The 20,271-nt window shown below is 46.5% G+C and overlaps 9 protein-coding genes across 9 annotated transcripts, besides 22 other annotated features; all 9 read left to right on the top strand.

The window, feature by feature from the left end:
* Positions 1-20,271: part of a sequence feature (sequence corresponds to BAC RPCI93-26N11) that runs on past both edges of the window.
* On the top strand, positions 66-1,739 carry Tb927.8.1830 (tRNA-methyl transferase, putative; the record flags this gene model as incomplete). Its single annotated transcript, XM_841923.1, has 1 exon — positions 66-1,739. The coding sequence occupies one exon, from the start codon at positions 66-68 to the stop codon at positions 1,737-1,739; it is 1,674 nt and encodes a 557-aa protein (XP_847016.1).
* Positions 2,044-3,273, top strand: Tb927.8.1820 (nonspecific lipid-transfer protein, putative; the record flags this gene model as incomplete). The annotated part of the gene is made up of 1 exon (XM_841922.1): positions 2,044-3,273. One exon carries the CDS (start codon positions 2,044-2,046, stop codon positions 3,271-3,273), a length of 1,230 nt encoding a protein of 409 aa, XP_847015.1.
* On the top strand, positions 3,696-4,634 carry Tb927.8.1810 (rhomboid-like protein; the record flags this gene model as incomplete). Its single annotated transcript, XM_841921.1, has 1 exon — positions 3,696-4,634. One exon carries the CDS (start codon positions 3,696-3,698, stop codon positions 4,632-4,634), a length of 939 nt encoding a protein of 312 aa, XP_847014.1.
* Positions 4,818-6,566, top strand: Tb927.8.1800 (hypothetical protein, conserved; the record flags this gene model as incomplete). Its single annotated transcript, XM_841920.1, has 1 exon — positions 4,818-6,566. The coding sequence occupies one exon, from the start codon at positions 4,818-4,820 to the stop codon at positions 6,564-6,566; it is 1,749 nt and encodes a 582-aa protein (XP_847013.1).
* Positions 7,167-7,637, top strand: Tb927.8.1790 (hypothetical protein, conserved; the record flags this gene model as incomplete). The annotated part of the gene is made up of 1 exon (XM_841919.1): positions 7,167-7,637. One exon carries the CDS (start codon positions 7,167-7,169, stop codon positions 7,635-7,637), a length of 471 nt encoding a protein of 156 aa, XP_847012.1.
* Positions 7,673-7,699: a sequence feature (AT_rich).
* Positions 8,090-8,122: a microsatellite.
* Positions 8,521-8,550: a sequence feature (AT_rich).
* Positions 8,752-8,783: a microsatellite.
* Positions 8,887-9,037: a microsatellite.
* Positions 10,068-12,407, top strand: Tb927.8.1780 (protein kinase, putative; the record flags this gene model as incomplete). Its single annotated transcript, XM_841918.1, has 1 exon — positions 10,068-12,407. One exon carries the CDS (start codon positions 10,068-10,070, stop codon positions 12,405-12,407), a length of 2,340 nt encoding a protein of 779 aa, XP_847011.1.
* Positions 13,281-13,318: a sequence feature (AT_rich).
* Positions 13,655-13,685: a microsatellite.
* Positions 14,290-14,315: a microsatellite.
* Positions 14,738-14,811: a sequence feature (A-rich).
* Positions 14,860-14,880: a sequence feature (AT_rich).
* Positions 14,958-14,985: a sequence feature (AT_rich).
* Positions 15,142-15,176: a sequence feature (AT_rich).
* Positions 15,177-15,252: a sequence feature (CT-rich).
* Positions 15,295-16,857, top strand: Tb927.8.1770 (hypothetical protein, conserved; the record flags this gene model as incomplete). Its single annotated transcript, XM_841917.1, has 1 exon — positions 15,295-16,857. The coding sequence occupies one exon, from the start codon at positions 15,295-15,297 to the stop codon at positions 16,855-16,857; it is 1,563 nt and encodes a 520-aa protein (XP_847010.1).
* Positions 15,456-15,619: a microsatellite.
* Positions 17,667-17,703: a sequence feature (T-rich).
* Positions 17,740-17,764: a microsatellite.
* Positions 18,218-18,252: a microsatellite.
* Positions 18,550-18,641: a sequence feature (A-rich).
* Positions 18,934-18,971: a sequence feature (AT_rich).
* On the top strand, positions 18,977-19,537 carry Tb927.8.1760 (hypothetical protein; the record flags this gene model as incomplete). Its single annotated transcript, XM_841916.1, has 1 exon — positions 18,977-19,537. One exon carries the CDS (start codon positions 18,977-18,979, stop codon positions 19,535-19,537), a length of 561 nt encoding a protein of 186 aa, XP_847009.1.
* Positions 19,616-19,654: a microsatellite.
* Positions 19,732-20,106, top strand: Tb927.8.1750 (hypothetical protein, conserved; the record flags this gene model as incomplete). Its single annotated transcript, XM_841915.1, has 1 exon — positions 19,732-20,106. The coding sequence occupies one exon, from the start codon at positions 19,732-19,734 to the stop codon at positions 20,104-20,106; it is 375 nt and encodes a 124-aa protein (XP_847008.1).
* Positions 20,180-20,209: a microsatellite.

The following is a 20,271-nucleotide window of genomic DNA, read 5'->3' as shown; positions in this document are numbered from 1 at the left end:
CGTAGCATTTGGTGGTGTTTTCTGCTATACGCAAGCAACAAAGGGAAAGGAGCACGATTCGGTGCATGACGTCCCAGGCGGTGAGGGTAGCTGTCGCGCTGTCAGGTGGAGTAGACAGTGCCGTCGCTGCGCTTTTCCTATGTCGTTGCGTAAGTACATGGCGAGACGTGGAAGCGCTCTGGCGGTCACCGCGTCCCCTCCCATTAGACACCGTGATGGACGCCATCGTGAAGCGGCGGGCATGGGCAGACATCACTCAAAGTAGTGCAACAACTCCGATGCAACAAAACCCTACCACTGCAGTGCATTACTTCCCTCTCTTCATGAAAAACTGGGACGATGTGAGCGAGGACTCTGATGGCAGTGCGAGTGATACATGTGAGAATGTTGGAGGGAATCATCGGCGTAGATGGTGTGAGGCTGCGGAGCAAGATTACCACGACGCTGCTGAAGTGGCGCGCTTTGCGGGTTTGCTGTCAGAGAGTGAAGCTCTTCCACTGTTCAACTTTAGCTCCCACTACGTAACGTCGTGTTTTGATCGAATGCTGAATTCTTACGCACGCGGCAACACGCTCAACGTTGATGTCCTGTGCAATTCGGAGATAAAGTTTGGTGCACTTCTTCACGCATTGCATACGTCAGGACGAGCCCAATATGTCGCAACGGGCCACTACGCGCGTACCATTTCTCTAGCAGACACCGTATTTTGTTCAGCTGCGGCAAGTGAGTCGGGGAACGGTAGATATACACGTGTCATTGCACGCCCGTTCACTGCAGGGCAAGACCTCAACGATCAAACACTGTTTTTGTCACGTCTCTCGCAGCTGCAGCTGTCGAACGTGATTTTTCCATTAGGTCATGTATTCCAGCGCAAGGCGGATGTTCGAGTAGTTGCTTCCCATCTTGGTCTGACACGTGTCAGTGCAAAGAAGACAAGTACGGGGTTGTGCTTTGTAGGTGAACGATATAAGCGAAAGTCAGGGAAGGGTGGTGGATTCGGTGCCTTCCTCACGGAGTACATGGCATCGGCTCCAGAAGAGTCCGGTGGAGAAGGTGTTCACGCGGATGAAGAGACAAAATATCTGGATGCCGAGACGGAGCAAATAATAGCGGCTGACCAACTCAACATTCCAGGAATTGTAAGAAGGCAAGATCGGACATTGCTGCCGGCTCATTACCTCACAGTTGGACAGCGGATACGCGGTGCAGCCGGGAATAGCGGGTCCCCGAGATGTTACTACGTGCAACGGAAAGAGGTGTCACCCATCCATGGGTATGAGAAGTGTGGGGAAAACTGCTGCATTCGGTACCTGCGAAATGTGTGGCTGGTGAATCGATGGAACCACCCACTTCTGTATAACACACTTGTCAAGTTGAGCGATGTTGTACTTCCACTACGTATGACGCAGCTGCTGATGTTGTCTCTGGCATTCCCACCATCGAGATCACCGCGGCATGGAGAGGAAGGGGAAGAGGTGTGTCTGCGATGTTCTTGCTGTACACGGCACCAGGACCCTCTGCATCCGGCAGTGCTACGGTTTCGCGCATGCGAGGTCCAAGAGTTCGCTGGTGGAACGAGCGTCAACTTCGCAGTCGTTGAGTTTGACACGCCGGTCCGAGCTGCCACCGCCGGGCAGACGCTGGTTGGGTACTGCCCCATTAATCCAGTTACGCTGTCTGTGAGCTCCGCTGTGCATTCTGCTTCGTGGTATGTGGTAGCCAGTGGTTGGATTATTTAGCGTGGGGACGGTGTTAAAGTGCTGTAGGTAAATACATGGGGGAGTCATATACACGTGCTTGTGCCGAGGCAAAAGTATGATAATGGTGTTAATTGAAAGATTGCGTTGGGGCGGTTCGAAATTTTTTTTTGGGGGGAGGTGGGCTGTTCGGTATCTCTGGTAGTGTGGGAACTTGGTTACAATTTGGGGGGACGATATTTTTTTGTGCGGTGCGCAAGTTCTCGTTTCATTCTGGCACCCTGATATCCCTACGAAAGCAGCTGAAAAGGTAATAACAGACTAAGATACTAGCCTTCAACGACTCATGGCATCTCAGGTTGTGCGCATTGTCGGTGTCGGTCGCACGGGTATTGGTAAGCTGCATAAGTCAGTCGACGAACTTGCTGCATCCGCTCTCAAATGTGCCCTGGTTGATGCAAACATGAAGCAGTGTGACTTGCAAGCTCTCATCGCGGTGCCCTCGTTGGCAAGCCCACAGTTCATGCAAGCACACCACATAGCCACAGTGGCTGGCCTATTCCCCACGAAGGGAAAGTTTATAGTTCGCACCGTCGACACGGGTGGGGCAGGTCCTATTACGGCTCTTGGGATGGCCGTGGATTTGGTGCGGACTGGATGCGCACAGACGGTTGCTGTCATTGCCGCAGATGCCGTGTTGAGCATGGGAAGTGGCGCGTTTGCAGAGCGCTCCAATGCATCGCTGCGGAGAAGCGGGCTGCCAGAGCCGTGCATTCCACATGGTTATGACCGCTATGCTCAGTGGTACATGAGTCGCTATGGCTTGAAACGTGAGCAGCTAGCCATGGTGCCCGTACTGATGAGTAAAATGGCTGAGAGGCATCCCGAGGCAATGTGCCGGAAAGCCTACACCCTTGATGAGGTGTTGCATTCCCGCTGTGTGGCGCCAGTCACGAATTTGCTAGAGTGTGCCCGACGCGCGGACGGTGCCGTGGCTCTCATTGTTTCAGGCGAAGCGCACTACGCCGAACACTTTGCGCAGGGGAAACAGGAGCAACGGCACCTAGGCGGCTCAAAGCCGATAATCGCCAGCGTCGCAGAAGCGTCTGGTCCACTTTTTCCACCAGGTTCCAGCGATGACATCGTGCCGGATATTTTCTCTTGTCGTCATGCTGCTCGGGATGCGTTTCTCTCCGCTAATCTGAACGTGGGCGATATTCACTTCTTTGGTTTGTATGACTGCTTTCCTATTTGTTTGATTCAGGCTGTTGAGGCGGTTGGCCTGTGCCCCGAGGGAAAGGGCGGCGAATTCATGGAAACAGCCTATAACGAAATGCTCAACAACGGGGGCGTATTGGACCCTTCCAAGTTCCCTATCAACACACATGGTGGGCTGCAGTGCTTTGGTGCCCCGTGGGAAGTTCCAGCGATGTACAACATAACTGAAGCTATAGCGCAGCTTTCTGAGGAGGCAGGGGACCGCCAGCTTACACCGGTACCAAAACGGGCCCTGGTATACGGAAATGGTGGCATTTTCTCCGCCTCCTCCGTTGCCATTTTGATTAGTGACTTGTAGGGGACCCGTAAGGCTCTGTTGCACCTTTCTGGTTTACAATGTTGGACTTCATTGCGACACTTTAGTAAAGAATTTTAAATATGCTTCCTCTCTCAGTGATGTCGAGTGTACTCTCCCCCTTTGTATCATAGTGGATACAGTTACCTCTCCGAGCGTTGCCCACGTGTGGCTTCCGGTTTTTTGTTCCTCTATCAGTGGATTTTGGTGTGTATATGACAAGTAAAGGTCAGCAATTAACGGCATTCGAAAAGAAAAACAAGTGTGACTTTCTATCTTTTCGATCGCCCGCTTACTTTGGCAGTGCGGTCGTTGTCTTTCCTTCTACTTTCACGTCCTCCCTCTTGCTCTTAACATCGTGAAAAGACCCTTAGGAACTTTCCTATATTAAGCTTCATATAACTTGACGTGGCGGCCGCGGTCGCATGGCTGGTGAGGGTGCAGTTAGCGGAGCAATTGCCGCCGTGCTGTGTGGAACAGCTCTGCTCAGTACTTTTTCCACCGTGGTTCCGCGCGTGCTTGGTTTCATCCCCGCCCACACTTTTTCTGCCAGAAGCTACCCTTGGAACCTAATCACGTACGTCGTAGTTGAGACCAATATAGTGCTGGCTGTTTGCAGCGCGGTTTACATGCTAACTTTCGGTGTGGCAGTGGAGAGCATCATCGGGACCCGAGCTCTGGTGAGATTAATTGCTGCATCGACTGTGTCTGCCTCCCTTACACTGCTCATACTGAGCGCGTTACTGTACAACGTTGGATTCACGTGGTTCCTTCAGTGCTACTGTGGGGTGTGGCCTGCGGCTTCGGGCATTCTTGTTCCGTGGGTGGGGGTTTCGCCAAGGTCTCCTGCTTTTCCGTCCCAACTTCCGCGCCAGGTGCAGCGGCAGCACGTACCAACGGCGTTACTAGCAATTACACTTGTAATTGACTGGCTTTTTCGCGGGCAGCACCGCATCACAGAGAACGATGTTGGAGGAACCAAAGTTTTCTTGGGCAGCGTTTTCACTCCAGCGCTCCTTGGGCTTCTCACGACTTGGTATCTGCAGTCGGCTCTTAACACGCCCTCGGTGGTGCCCCTGAGTGTGCTTTTGGAACCTTTACTCAAGCTTTGCGGCATGGTATCGAAAGCGCCACGGCAACAGGGTAGTGGGGATGGCAGCCGCGCTGGAAGCGGGTCTGGAGGCATCACTGACACCGTTGCGGTACCTGTTCTTCAAGGTGCTGCGGCCGGGGCGTTACTCCCGGGATCTACAGAAGAAGAGGCACAACGTCGTCGAAATATCGCGCTCGCTGCCCTCAGCAGCAGGGTCCAACAGACAACGGCAGACACCGCTGCAACCCAGCACGATGCTGCTGTAGTGTGAGTTCCTAGATGTTGTTGAACGGCGAAGAGGGAGGAAAGACTGGCTTTATTGTTCCACCCTCCGTATCGGATCCTGTATGTTTGTTGCCGCACCACCTTCTTCGGATCATCTGTTTACACGTGGCTACGTCTCGAACGAGACTGCTCACTGCTCCCTACGGGGTTTGAGTTGCATTCTCGTCATATGAATGCACAGGGGAAGGTATGTGTGATTGTGCATGGCGGCCGGTGTTACGTGTCTCTGCTTTTGGAATCAATCCCTTTTGATTGTATCACTCCTATCCTTGCAGACATTCAGGTGTGCATCCTCAAAGCCACTTGTATGACCGTCTTGTCTCTTTTTTACTCCTTTTCTCTCTTCCTGCGGCCAACACTTTTTTCCCAAAGCATTAGAGGCTCGCGCCAGCCGGTGTTGGTTACCTGCCAAATGCAAGCGCGGCTGCTGCGCAGTCTCTTTGGTCCGTCAGACCGGGAGCGCTGCCCCGATGCCTCACGCCACGAAGGTAGCACCATGTGCGGGCAACAGGACATAGGCTTCGTTAAGCAGCTTCGGCACTTTGTTCGTATGCCCGATATGTTCGTTGACATTGAGTACTTTTTTGCCCTCACAATACTTGGCATGGTGGAGAATCTTCTGTCGCTTCTGATTCTTCCACTCAAGTTGATCGTTAGTGTGCACCGTTTTGAGCGGCGGGATGCAGTGGCTTTGGTGCTCATCGTCGTAGGTGTGCTTACTTACACTCTCCTGTCGTTCAAGACCGTGGAGCTTTATGCGTATCTCTATCATGCTGTGCGTCGCACTTCTTTCATCAAGCTCATGATGGTCTTCAACATTTTGGAAGTTGCCGACAAGCTGTTGTCAGCGCTTTCGCACGAGGCGACGGAGGTGCTCACGGCGTGTGTGGGGGATTGGCGGGGAGCCGCACAAACCTGTGGTGAGCAGTGTGAGCGCTTCGCCGCCACGTGGCTCCCTGTGCTGAGCGCTGTCGTGGCTGTGGTGAGTGTCGCTGCTCATGCTGTTGTACTGCTGCTCTCTGTTGTAACGCTCAACGTTGCAGTTAACTCGGAAGGGAATTTGCTTCTTACTCTCATCGTCAGCAGCAGCTTGAGTGAACTTAAGGGGGCTGTGTACAAAAAACACAACAGGGAGTCATTGTACTCTGTAGCGGCAGCAGACGCAATTGAGCGCGTGAAGTTCCTTTTGTTTGTACTTGTTATGGTTATGCAGCACATGCACGAACGCTTCTGTGGTCTGGATTTTGCCGATACACTTTTTGTACTTCTGTCGGAAGTAGCAGTGGATTTTACGAAGCATCTCTTCGTGGCGAAGTTCAATGGTATTTCTCTTAGCGTCTACCGAAGTTTCACGCAACTCACCCTTATCGATATGGCTGCGGAAACGGTGCTGTGGCGACTCACGCATATCCGAGCCTGCTGTGTGGATAGTGCGCTGTACGACTCTCAGGATTTGCGCAAACTGCTGCGGCCGAGCGATGGTTTTTTCCCCAAATATGTTCGACGGACGGGGTTTGTTCCGGTCCCATACGCCGCACTCCTTCTGTGGAGTTTTTCACCTATCGCTCACGCACTCTTTAGAAACGCTCCATTGCTGTTGCTGCTTGTCCTTGTTGCTGTGATGTTGTTGAAGGTGTTCATGTCGGAGCTCATCCACAGTGTGTCCATGCGATTTGTTGTGCGATCGATGCTCAGCGCCGAATCTTGTGCGGGAGAATGTCAGTACTCAAAGTGGCAAAACACTGTAGGGAGTCAACTTCATGGCGTATCGCCACTCGCAACTCCCCCGCGAGTACGAAAGCAACGCGGCGAGGAACCCATGCATGGGACTGCGAAGGTGCTTCAACTCACCTCATTTCTATGCTCCCTCATGACACTCGATCCCTTCGACCTTCAGGTGGGGAAGTTACGGCGTTAGTGATGGAAAGGCAAGGCCTATGTAGTAGTACATGTATACACATATGACCCTTGTCGTTGTTTGCATGTACGCTTAATTGTCCATATGTTCTTCCCTTTCGTCAGTTTTGCTACGTGCCGCAACGGGTTCTCTCGTCACTACCACCCTACATATAATTCTTCTTTCTATGTGGTCCACCGTATAAATTATTCTTGGTATTTTACTTCCCTTCTTTATAGGTAACTTTACACGTATTTTGCCGTGATGTTTGGTTGCTTCTTCGTCAAGTTGTATTTCGTCTACTGCCATACTCTACCTTGTACATCCCGTAACCACCCCCACACCTTCTCATCTGCAGACAAGCTATCGAAAAAACAAAAGTTATCACTATTGCCTGCATAGGCTTTTTGTGGCGAAGGTTTGACTAAACGTTTTGAGGTTGCGAAGTGGACAGACATCTAACAACACCTTGCCCATTTGTACCCCAAGTAGATACAAAAGGGTGAAAGAGCACCCGCTAAGAAGGGCCACACAACATTGCCGCGGCGTCAACATTCAGTTATTTTTCCCCCTTTTTTTTTCAACTAAGGGGAATTAAGCGCGCACTTCTTTTCCAAAGTCATGTCTCTTTGCGCTGAGATTAACCGTACGGGGTTCCTCGGTATCATTGGCTTTGACCAATGCGGCTGGAATGGTACCGCCGGATTCGTTTGGGAGTTTTGGCGATTGGCGCCCTGCTGCGGCGCCCCTGATTTTGCCAACGCACTTCTCTGCATCTTCAACTGTTTATTCTGTTCACCTTGTATCTTGTGCAAAACATATGCGTCGAGTTTGGGCGATGTGTGTTCCGTTTGGCCGCATTGCCTCATGGTTCTCCTTTGTCCATGCGCCCGCTGGTTCACACGTTACAACCTCCGCAAGCGTACTGGCACATCTGGGAATATCATTGGTGACTTTTTCTGTGTCTTCTGTTGCTGTGCCCCGTGTGCCTGCTGCCAAGAGTTCCGCAGTATTAATATTGGCTCCTGGCGTATAGTGCCGGATGCCAGTAGGATGCAGTTCTTTACTCCGGGTTGTCGCCTGCTCCGCTGACATTTCGGTGTACAGATGCGTATAAGTGAACAGGCATATATATATATATATATTAAATATATGTACGGATGTACAACTGTCTTTTTTCTTTTTTTTGTATTAATTTTATTTTTCTCCGAGGTAATGTGAAGTTATGTACAACTGTAAATGAATTCATCAAATGTATAAACGCGATTAAAGGTACTTAGAGGCAGCAGACACATCTGTGACTTACGTAGCGGATGAGGTGGTGCGAATATGGTAAATAATGTAAACATACAGAAATCAAGAAGGGGGAAAAATAAAATAGTGATGAAACGGGGAGGATTTGGGGTGATGGTAACGTAACTGCCAAGTTGATACCAAACCCGAAATTATATTATGCCGATTGAACTGGCAACCCATTGTTCAGACTTAAAAAAAAAAAAAAGAACTATTCAGTAAGTGATCAAAATATAGAAATGATGAAAAGGGAGGGAGAGGGAAAGGAAGAGGAAGAGGAAGAGAGCGAGCGTAGGTATATTTAATTCATAACTACTTTGATTTTCATTATTATTTCAATATTTTTATCGTTATTACCACGACATTCACAACCGGGAGTTGAGGGGCCGAAACGCATTTTTTTGGGGGGGGGGGGCTCGAAACGGGGAATTTACTGCCTAATTTTGTGTGCTGTTGTAAAAGGCCGAAATGGGTAATGGGTGTTGTGAGGGGGCTTATATCATCTTCTGGATTTGTCAAGACAAATATATTTCAAGGGAAATGTTTTCATCCTGATCTACTTTTGTTTTTTTTTTCCTTCTTATTTATTTCTTCCCCTGTTTAATATCTCTTTTCCCCCCTTATCCACGCACTCTTTTTTTATTGAGGCCGTTGGAAACTGTACCCTGTTTGTGTGAGTCTCAAAAAATAATAATAATTATTATTATTATTTCTCTTGGTGTTGCTCACTTTGCTCTTTGGCACTTTCTCCCCCTTTTAAAAAAAAAAAAAGAAAAATCCCTTTTTCCCTCCCCACACTTCATTCTATCATTTTATAACTTACGCTTTTAATTCCTTTGGTTTCGTCTTTCACATGAGCCCTGGGGTTCTGCCGCGTGACAAAATACAATGAGCAAAATGCACGAGAAAAAAAAATGATTGAATGAATGAATGAGTGAGTGAATGGGAGGCAAAAAAGGAGGCTACATATTCCGGCGCCGCAGCACCTCTCAAGGGCGTGTGGTAATGCCATGAAACAGGAAGTTTGGTCAACAATCACACAAACAAGTGTATATAAATAAATATTTATATACATATATACATATATATGCATATATGTACATGTATGTATGTAGTTGCATGTACTTGTACGCATTTATATGTACACATCTACTACACACATAATGTATGCACACACGTGGGAGTTTGTGTGCATGTGTTTTCTTCAACCCTCATCTCTTTTCCCTTCTCTCAACCCTCACATATTTTTAACTTTACTTCGTTGAATGCGCAACGGTTGTACAACAGCGGGAAGAAGTGGGGAAAGAGTGTGTGGACATCGGTGAAGAAATAAGAATATGGAAAAGCTTGTTAGACAATGATATTCAGCGCGGTGTTTTTACACAATTATCCCATAATCTCTGTTTTTTTTTTCTTTATTCCTTTTTTTTTTGTCGGTGTGTGTCTACAAGAACTGCAGCCGGGACTGGCAGCGCATATTAATGAATGATCGTAACGATGGGAAATTGAACAACAACTGAAAAGAGAAAAGAAAAGAAAGACAGTAAATTAAAGAGTGAGACACAAGGAAGGATGCCATGAAAGGGGTGTCTTTTTTTTTTTTTAATACGAAACTACATACGACGAAAATGACAACGGTAATGCACGGTTACGGAGAAATATGGAAAGAAAGGTAGCGAGAAAAAAAAGGGGGGGAAGATGATGTTGATTTGATTGTTTTCGTTATCCACCTCCTCGTCCTTCTTGACTCAAAGTGTACCATAAGCGTCCGCTGACTGCTGTGTTATCCAGTGGCGTTGTTTTCGTTGTTGTGTTGTTTTTTCGGGCTTGTTGTCATTCTTTAAGTCGAGATTGTTTGCGACATACATATCCCTCCTCCCCTCCCCCTCCTCCTTCTTCTCTGATTGGATGTCATTCCATTTCTCTCCTTTTTTCTATCTAACCTCTGGACCCACTGTAATCTCCGAGGAGAGCAGAAAAAAAAAACTGAATTAGAAAAGTGGATTTGAGGGATTATACAGAGGAAGACACGGGGAAAGTCGAAGGCAAGGAAAGGGAGGCGTGGTGCAAGGACGCACACGCGCTCACGGGTGGAGAGAAACGAAGGAAATATCTTAGAATATATACATATATATACGCAGTGGGCGTGATTCTTTCATTCACCAAGTTTGGTTATCCGATACCTTTCGGCCTCGGCACGGAATAGCGGGCAGAAGAAGACACATTCAAATGGACCATAAAACTGCTACGGTAGATGGAAGTATACCCGGAAATATATATTCATGCGCTAGTGCTCAGTTACACAACGTCACGAGCAACCCGGAGGAGTCGCCCAGTAGCTGCAACGGTGTGCTCTCCGCAACAGCAATAGGGCGGCAAGTGAAGCAGCGGCCGCCGCCCCTCTTCTCCTTAACTCCACCGTCATTGCTTCCCCCTACAGAGCCACTTCACATTCCCTCCAGTTTACAGCTCACAGCCCATGCTTCCAGCACTGTTACACCCAAACGGGACCGGTTTCAGCAGTTGCGCCCACCTTTACTGAACCGCTCCGCGTGCAGCACCGCTGCTGGTGCCTCGGTGGCTTCACTCAATATGTTGGCTCCAGAAGACTTTTTTGGTCACCACCCGCGGGCGCAGTGGATATCGCTGTCCGATGATGGTCAGCATCTACATGTTGGTCCCTTTATTGTTTCTGGTGATGGGTGTCTCACTATGGAAAGTGTCTTGCAACTCAATGCAAATCTTGGGATTCACGGAGGGGAAGTTTCCCCAGCCCCATTGGGCTCACACGGTCGTCGCTCAGTACCCGGGGCGCTGCTGAAGCCAAAGCTTTCGTTAACGACGGAACCACTGTCCAACAACTCTTTTACGCTACTGTCTACTAGCCTCGACACGCCATACAGCCCCATCACATATTCGCTAAATGCCCATAACGCCAAAACTTCGGGGTTTACCACACCGCGACCCACATTTGCTGCCGCTGGTGGTGATAGCGCAACGCACACGTACGTCATGCCAAGCTTTAATCTCCCGTCACCCTCCGTGCTCCCCCCCAACAACGCCGACTCCAGCAGCAGCAATGAACCTGGTCTTACCGCTGTAAAGTACAGTGATGTCAAACTAAAGTCAATTGTGGGTGAGGGGGCGTCGGCAAACGTGTACATGGCAGAACATTATCCCACTGGGAAGTTGCTCGCCGTCAAACGCATTGACCTCTCCTCGATGATTTATGGATGGGAACATATGAACATTTGCCGTACGCACAGTGTGCGGGCATCGCCTTACATCCGACAGCTTCACCGCTTTGTTTTGCGTGAGCTCCAAACACTTCATATGGCTTACCGGAACCCATTCATGGTAAAGGTGTACAACGCGTTCTTTAATAAAGAAGAAATGGCACTCGACTTTGTGATGGAATACATGCACTACGGCGGTCTGGACCGGTTGCAGAGATTACTCGGTGGTTATGTCACGGATAACGACGTGTCTAACGGTGTAAGTACCGGCAACGATGTGAACTGTCAAGTCGTTAGTGCGGGCGGTAGTAGGACAAAAAAGCGGCAGAACCAAAACGGTGGCACGCATGGTGCGAGGCGACGTAATCGTAGCAATCGTCACAATGGCGATGGGGCGGTGTGCATGACCGAGGAAAAGGAAATGAGGGAAAGTGAAGTGGATGCGAAGGATGAGCGAAAAGTGGTTTCAGTACCTGAGAGGCTCGTTGCCGTGGTGGGCGAGCAGCTTCTGCGCGGTGTGGAACATATGCACAGCAGGGGTTTCGTCCACCGTGACATTAAACCTGGTAACGTCCTAATCAACAACAGAGGAATAGTGAAACTTGGTGATTTTGGGTTATCCTCTCGATGTACAGGGGAAGAGGAAAGTGTTGTGTCGCTTCCCCACTTCCCAGCAGACTTTATCGCGAGTGGTGACACTGGTGCTGACGTCAAAATTAAAAGCAGAGACGACTCGTGCGAGGAAAGGCGCTGCAACCCACGCGTTAACAACAAACGTGGTAGTGTTGACAACGGGTTTGAGAGCGATGCCGCCAGTAACATGAGTGGTAACGGTTATGGGCACAGCATAAACGGAATTCACACGGGCAGTGGCTACGAATCACCACCCCTCGTGGGAGTTGCGTCCGCTAGTGAAAGCGGTGCAGCCACTGGAGATGATCCGCAATGCTCCGGAACAAGTAAGTATATGAGCCCCGAGCGACAGCGGGGAAGGCCTCACGGGAAGCCAAGCGACATCTGGGCGGTTGGCATGACGCTGGCGGAGTTCGCTGTTGGACAATACCCCGTTGACCTCACGGACTGCGCGGACCCATTTGTAACGATTCACCGTATGGAAGAGCCGTTGGATCTCCGCCGTTTCCCCCGAGATGTGCCTCTCAGTGACGCATTTCTGGACTTTATTCATTCCTGCATGGACCCCGAACCTCGGCGCCGTCCCACCGCACGGGAGCTACTCAGTCACCCATTCTTCAGACAGTGGACGACGACCTTTTCGATTGAGGCGTATTTAGAACTCCATACAGCGGGGTGCTCAAACCTTCAAAAGCGCTGAAAAGGGCGTAAAGACACAGTTAGAAAAAAACAAATCATTTATCTTGTGCGGTATTTTATGTACGCATGTCTAGGGTAAATTGCCGCGTTGAGTTGTAAAGCCCAAGTTAGTGGGAAGCAGTTCAGGCTAAACAGTTGGTTATATAATGAGAGTTACCACTACTCGTGTTCAAGATGAGCAGGGGAAAATGGTGCCGTACAGATTGAATTCTGTACTTTTGGTTCGTCATAGACGAGCTTCAACAGGCATATATGTGTGCGTGGGGGGGGGGAGAAAGGGAGAACTCAGTATAACTTGCTAGTTACCCTTCATCTCCGGTGTTGAACTCTGCTGCGTTAACACTTGAGGGTTTATTATGTGCAATCGGGGTCATTCTACTGCGCATGTGCGTCCTTATGTGTGATTTCCACCTCCTTTAGGGGAAAGGTGGCGAAGTAGAATGTAAAAGACACTATCTTGTCTTTACAAGCCACCCATCAGTCATCTTTCCCTTCCATATTTTTCTTAATCCATGTGTATTTCTCCCTCTATATTTCTTCTTTTTTCTTTTTTACCTTTGTTTTGAGTGTTGTTGCTTTTATTGTTTCGACACCGTGGGTGTGCATGTAAATGTGCGATGCGCAGCTACCCTTCTTTCTTCCTTATGTTTATTTTGCTTCGTTCGCGTCGTTGACTTTCTTTCTCTCTCTCTTTGCTTTACATATATATGTACACATATATTTATTTATTTACGTCATGTGTGCGAATGCTCAAACCTATTACGAGGCTTTTGGGCTCTTCTTATGTTCCTTGTTTTACTCACTTCTCTGTGAAGGCGCGGCATGGACTTAAGGAAAAGCAAATGGATGGGGAAAATGGCGACTGAGTTAAAGGTTAAATATATATATATATATATTATATTATATTTTTTTGTGGGGGAGGTGAGGAGAGGAGAGGGGCTTGGAGAAAAGTTAATATGGAACAGAAATGTGAAATGGGGATTACACGAAAGACAAAGAGGGAAGAAAGGGAGGGAGGCGGGGGGGCGAAGTGTTTCGGTTTGCGGAATTCTCCGCTTTCCTTTGATATTTATTGCATCTCCTTCAGTTTGGTCAGTCATCTCTCTCTCTCTTTGTTTTGTTTTGTTTTGCGTTGCTTTTAACACGTCACACTACTCGTTGTTATCGTCGAGGGCACAAAACTGCGCCAACCATCCACTGGTGTTGGGGGGACGGTGCATTTACTTTCCATGAGGGAGACCGCCCTTATTTTTTTTTTCTTTTTTCTTTTTTTATTTTTGTCCTCTTTAATTGATCCTGTTGCCCCTTTAGCTAAATTTCCCATCATGCACGTATCATATCTCCCTACCTCTCATTGGCATACATGTACATGTGTGTTGTATATGATATATGTGCGGTAGAGCTGAGGTAAGAGGGATATACGGTTGGTAAAGAGAAAATGTGTGATTTAAAATCTAACGAGGCCTGACATAAAGGAACCAGAACCGCTTCTGCGACAACAAATGTGCCTTTTTGTCTCCAACTCCCCCCTCCTCCGGAAAAAAAAGTCTTTTTTTTCTAGTTTTTTGTGGTTATTCATTTCACCCGCGCTCCATCCACACGCTTTTCATCGGTGATAAAACGGAGACGCCCCGTTCACCTTTTCCTTCGCTAAGCAGTAGTGACATGATTGCCGTGTGCTGAGAGTCACACGTTTTCATCGATAGTCTTCAGTTGTTGTTTTTTCTCATTGATCTCCTGCAGTTTTGCTTTCTTTGTGATATTTACTTTGGGGGGGGGTTTGCGGAAACATGTGTAGCACCGGCGAGCCGTTCAATGAACGCGGATTCCTTCTGTCTCTTCGTTTTATCTCCCTTTCCCCTTCACGTATTATTGTAATTATAATATATATATATATATATATATATATTCGCGTATAATTGCTGGTGAAGCGACGGGGCACAAACGATATGTTCCCTTTTCTTTTTTTTTCCTTTATTAATTTCTCCCCCTCCCCTTCGCTCCCTCTTCAAAATGACTTGACCGAATGCCGTCGTCCTTTCGTTTCCGCTTCTCACAATGGTACCGGTGTGCGGCAGTTGCGTGGCAAAAGGCAAGTCATTCTTTCTTTTTTTCTCCTCTTTTTCTCTCTTTCCGGCCACCACCACCGCAGGCGGGGAGGCGAAAAATAACTTAATTAGTAAAGTACAAGGAGGAACTCTTTTATTTGCGTTTGCCCTTGTTTTTTTTTCTTTCTTTTCTCTTTCAGTTACTGTTGCTACTGATCTTCTTTAGTGTTCTTTTAAAGCTGTTTGTCCTCTGTCACTTTGCATTAATCTGTCAAACGGAGCATTTGTTTCTTTTCCTTTCCTCTGTTTTTTTTTTTGTTTTGTTCATGTGCTCTTCTCTCTTTTTTTCTTATTTTTGTCTCTATCAAATATTCGTAGCGCCCTGGGGGACCTTCACTCGGTTCCATATTTATTTTTATTTTATTTCCCCCTTTACTTGAGTTGGTTTACTTTTGTTTGCTTTATTTTTGTTAGTTCCATCCCTTCCTTCACCCATCCCCCCCAAAAAAAAAAATAATAATAATAATAATACACACGCGCACACAAAACACACGTACGTACGCATACGCGGCATCATATCAACGCTACTCACAGCTAAACATCGGCTAGTGTTTTAATCGGTGAAGCGCCACACGTTAGCGGGGTGTCAGTGCAAAGAAGGGTAAGTGAGAGGTAACAGGGGGATACATTTATTAATATATTTACTTTTTTACTTATTTATAGAAAAAAAGAAAAAGAAAAAGGAGTGGAGGTGGAAGTGGAAGTGGAAGTGGAAGTGGAAGTGGAAGTGGAGGAGGAAATAAATATAGAAGAAAGGGTTCGATGCATAGTGTAGAGGTGATGGGGTTGTTCATCCAGCAGCAGCGGCGATGGGGCATACGGGGTTTGTTTTTCCACGCGCCACGCGTCGACAGCCGTCGTTTCATCCATTTAGGTTGTTCACAAAACGCGTTACTGCGCCCATCGATCGCACCATTTGCCACAAATTCGTTCCCCTTAACACATCAGAAGCAGCATCAGCATCATTCACAGACACAGTCACAGTATCAACCACATCATTACCATCACAAACAGCAGCATCACCATTCGCAAACGCAACATCAAACACATCAGCATCAGCATCAATACTCAAAACAACAGCAACAACAGCAACAGCAACAGCAACTAGGACGTTTCAGTGTGTTACGCCCATTCCGTAGCGGATGGAACCGATTTTGCTCCCAGTGCCGCGGAAGAAAGTGTTTGATTGTGGCAGCAGCGTGTATTTTGGGGTGCTGTAGTTATGTGGTGTTGTGTCTCGCTTTGTGGTGGCGGCAGCAGGAGGCGGTGGGACGTCTCTTCAGCCCACTGGAGGAGCACCCACTTGAAGAATGGTCCCTCGTGGAGCCAACACTTCGTGAAGGGGACATCATCCTCATGATGGGAACTGGAGAAATCAGCTCAAAGATAACTGCTGCACAGTATGTCTACAGTGGTATGCGTGCCGCAGCATTGCGATACTCGCATGTAGCTGTTGTAGTGGAGCCTGCGCATTTTGACCGGTTGCGCTCGAGGCGAACAAGCTTTGCGTATGACATCCGCAACAACAGTGATAATGGTAGCAGCAGGAGTAACAATAATAGTGTTGATGGCAACATTGCTGACAGCGTAAATGCGGAGTACGGTGGTATGTTGTTGACTAGGCCTCTCTCAGCAGGAATCATGGGTGAAGGACAGTCGCTGTTTGAGCGACGACCGAGGCGTGGGGCGGTTATTATGGAGGCCATTGACAACATTGATGTCAATGCACCTGATGTTAATGGCCACGTGCGACACAATTGTGTTCAGCTGGTGGAAGCGAGTCGTCGTCTCTTTGGGCGGCACGACGAGAAGTGGTGCTACCGCCGTTTTGCCGTGCGCCGATTGAAAGGTTTTGAGTGGACTCCGCAACGCAAGCGCCTTCTCCGTGAGTTTATCAACGAAAACGTTGGGCGCCCTCTGGACACGAATTCCGCCCTGATGCTTAGTTACATTCACCCGCGGCTTTATGAATGGGTGGGTGGGCGGCCACATGGAAATGAAATTAGCTGTGGTGAATTAATTGTGGATCTCTACAAGCATTGTGGAGTGATACGACGGAGAGAGCGGCCAATAACCAACAGTGGGGTCATGACAAGCGGTTTGTTATCACCAACACCGGTAACGTCGGCAGTAGCATTAACAACAAGTTTGGAAGATGGAGTTGAAGGTAATAAAGAAAGGGAAAAAGAGTGTGTGGAGGAATATTACGCCAGACCAAGCATTCAAACAGCACCGTATCAATTTGCAGAGGGAGAAGAGGTTGGGGTGCTGGACTTTGCGGAGGGAATTTCTTTGGGACCGGAGGTGCGTATGTGCCATCCATACGCAACACAGCAGTCCTGATCGTGGAAAAAAAAAAGAGAGAAACCAAGAGATCAGAAGGAAGGAAATATATATATATGAACAATAGATTTTTTTGTTATATTTTACTATTATCATTATTACTATTACTACTATCCATGATCTTCGAGTTTTTCTTTTTTTTTTTTGATTCTAATTTACTCCACGATATTTAACTCCTTTTTGTTTAATTAGCGTTGTTGGATTGGTGTTTTCTGTTCTGAGAGACCAGTTTCCCCTGTTGTTTTATTACTATTATTTTTATTATTGTTGTTTGTTTGGTCTCTTGTTTTCTGTTCATCTCATGATTATCGGAGTGGGTGAATGAAGAGGCTCACAACACGGCTCTTTTTTTTTTCGTCACTTTTTAATTTTTTTTTTCTTATCTTTTTCAAACGTTGGAGCGGAAGGTAGTTTGTTGTCCTTTTTTTTTTTTACTTTTGTTATTCAATTATTTACGCAACTTCGTCCCTGATGAAGTGGGGGATTAGTTGCGCGTTGGGTACTGATCCATTTACTTCACACTATGCAACATCGCTGTCAATTCATCATTTAAAAATAACAAAAATAAAATAAAGAGAAAAATATATGTCACATATGTGAGAGAAAACAAACGAAGGGAATTCCGCGATGCGTTTCGCGTGGAAGGCGGCGGCAGGTCAAAAAATTAAAAAAAGAGAAAAAAAATGACAGGGGAGGCGTAATCCTTAAATGTGCGGCGATTATCCAAATATTTCTTTTTAGGGCCATTTACTGCTTGATAAGTTTGTTCATTGTGTGTTCCTCCACCTGTGGTGTAATTTCCGTAAGGCAAAATAATAAAATAAAATAAAAAAAAAAGAAGAAAAATGCGTTGATGATCGGAGAAGTAAAGAAGGGGAGAGAAACGACAACAACAACAACAACAACAGTCAAAGAAAAGGGGTCAAGAAGTAAACGAAAAAGAAAGAAAAACCGGAGTGAAACGTTGAAATGTTAAGGAAAATGCAACAAAAGGGTAACAAAGAAGGCGGCAAGTCAACAAAAAGAAAAAAAAGAAAAAAATTGACAGGAAAGGCATACAGCTAAGGCAACGTCAAGGGTGGGCACTTGCATGAAGAATTGTTTTAATTTAAGAGAGTAAAGTCACAAAGCGACAGAAAGTTTGTGAGCATACGGAAGGGAACTTGTCGAAAGTGTGGTGGAATTTTGCATCAACCACATATCTGCGATGTGAAATTATGGGAGGAAAAGGAGATAAAAACAAAAAAAAATGCTTTTAAAACACTTGATGAAGCTACGTGGAGGAAAAAAAAAACAAAAAAGACGCAGAGAGAGAGAGAGAGAAAAAGGTTTTTTACCAGCGAAAGGTGGATTGCCTAACATACATACATATATATACATATATATATATATATACTCGTGTTCTTTTTTTTTTTTTTGCTGTTCTTGTTGGTTCTGGCTTTGTGTGTATGATCTGTTTACATCACTACGCGCTGATCTGAGTGCCCATCATTGACATTTTTGTTCCTCAATTACCCGCTTCATCCGTTTTCATTTATTTGCGTTTGTAATGCATCTTAGTGGGGAATAAGACGGTGTGGAAAAGGTGTTATGATAAACAGTGCTGTATTTGTTTCCTCTTTCATCTCTTAATGGGATATTCCTCTCCTTTCTTATCGTGAAGTGCGCTGTTCATCCTTCATCAGTTGTGCCTTTCATTGTTTCTTTTTCTTCTTTTCTGTTTTATGTTTTGTGTTTTATATTTTATGTTTTATGTTTTTCCTGCTTCTTTCCTTTTTTTTTTTAGACCTCTTCCTTTTGGCCCGTCTGCCCATTGACATGTGTGTGTTTTTTTTTCTTTTTTTTTTTCGCACGACTATACGCAGTTGTACTTATGCACTTATATTTTAGCAGTGTCGCTGGCTCCCTTAGTTCTCCATTAATGTTTTTTTTAAAAAAAAAAAGGTGGCTTCACAAATAGGGAGATGTGAAATAATGAGGTGGTGCGGAATAAATAGATAAATGTGTGGTTAAGAAAAGGAAAGGGAAGAAGAGGACGAGTGGTGGGTTGAAAAGTTTGAGATTAGTCTGGGAAGGAAAATAAAAATAATTTTTTTTTTGTAAAAAAAAAAAAAGAAGGATGGAGGAGCGACTGATTTACACATTTTTCATTGTCTCCTTGCCTTTCTTTTTTTTTTCGTGTGGCTTTTTGTGTGTTTGTGTGTTTATTTGTTTAATCACTCCCATAGCGCAATCTGAGCTGCTCTTTACATCCCGCTACGTGAATAGCGACAAAAGCGCATGTGTCGGCATGCCTTTAGAGAAGCATTTCCCATTCTGTTATTGTGTTTACTCTGTTGCCCTTCCAAAATCAGAGTTCCTCAAATTTTGTTCACATGCGCCACTCGCGTTCGTGGTTCCGCCTCACAACATCCCTCTATTTTTTTTAAAAAAAAAAGATGTTTCGTGTTTTAGTGATGATGTGTTTGAACACAACAGTGCTTCATTTAAATGCCACTGCAGCTTGACTGAATATACGGATTTTTTTTTTGTTCACCTCTTTCATCCCTTGTTGTCATTATTGTTTTTTAATGTGGACCCTTCAACACAGATAGTGGCACATTGTGTTCAAACACATACACCGCAAAAAAAAAAAAATACAGTTCTAGTCTTGAAACTCGGATATTTTTCTTACAAATAGCGTCGTACGTGGTTGACGAAGTACTAGTGCAAACTCTCGTATAATTAGAGGGGAGGGGAAATTAGCATTGAAAAAAAAATATATATATATATATATATATATATATATATATATATAAGTAAAGGCAAGAAGTCAATTCAGCAGCAACGTTGGCAGCCGAGCGGTAATCCACTGGAAGGAACTGTCTCGTGAGAATGTCATCCCCCGCTCCATCAACATCCCACAACGCCGCCAACTCCACACAGGCCTTCAGTCTCAAAACACGACGACCAATTGATGAGGATGATTTGCTTACAGCTGAGGATCGTGAGGCCAAAAGTACGGTTGAAAAGTTGGACTGTGCGACACGGCGCCGGGCTTGTAAGAACTGCACCTGCGGCCGAGCCGAGTTGGAGCGGCAGTTGGAGGCCGGTGGAAGTCAAGTGATGGGCGCCATGCCACCAGGAGGCTGCGGGAACTGCGCGAAGGGGGATGCCTTTCGTTGCGCCGGCTGCCCGTACCTCGGTATGCCTGCCTTTGATAACGCAGTTGACGGGAAAGTGAAGTTGGATCTTACTGATGATATCTAAATGAGATTTGGAGTATGTGTGGCTGAGGGAGAGGGGAAAGATAAGAAAAAAAAAGGAGCTAGAAAATGGTGGAACGTATACATATATATATATATATACATATGTGGGTGTTTCGTGTGTGCCCGTCCTCACCTATTTTCTCCCTTTCTATCCCCTTATTTATTT

This window comes from Trypanosoma brucei, chromosome 8, assembly GCF_000002445.2.
Source record: "Trypanosoma brucei brucei TREU927 chromosome 8, complete sequence".
NCBI lineage: Eukaryota > Euglenozoa > Kinetoplastea > Trypanosomatida > Trypanosomatidae > Trypanosoma > Trypanosoma brucei.
This window is presented reverse-complemented; position numbering and strand designations above follow the sequence as displayed.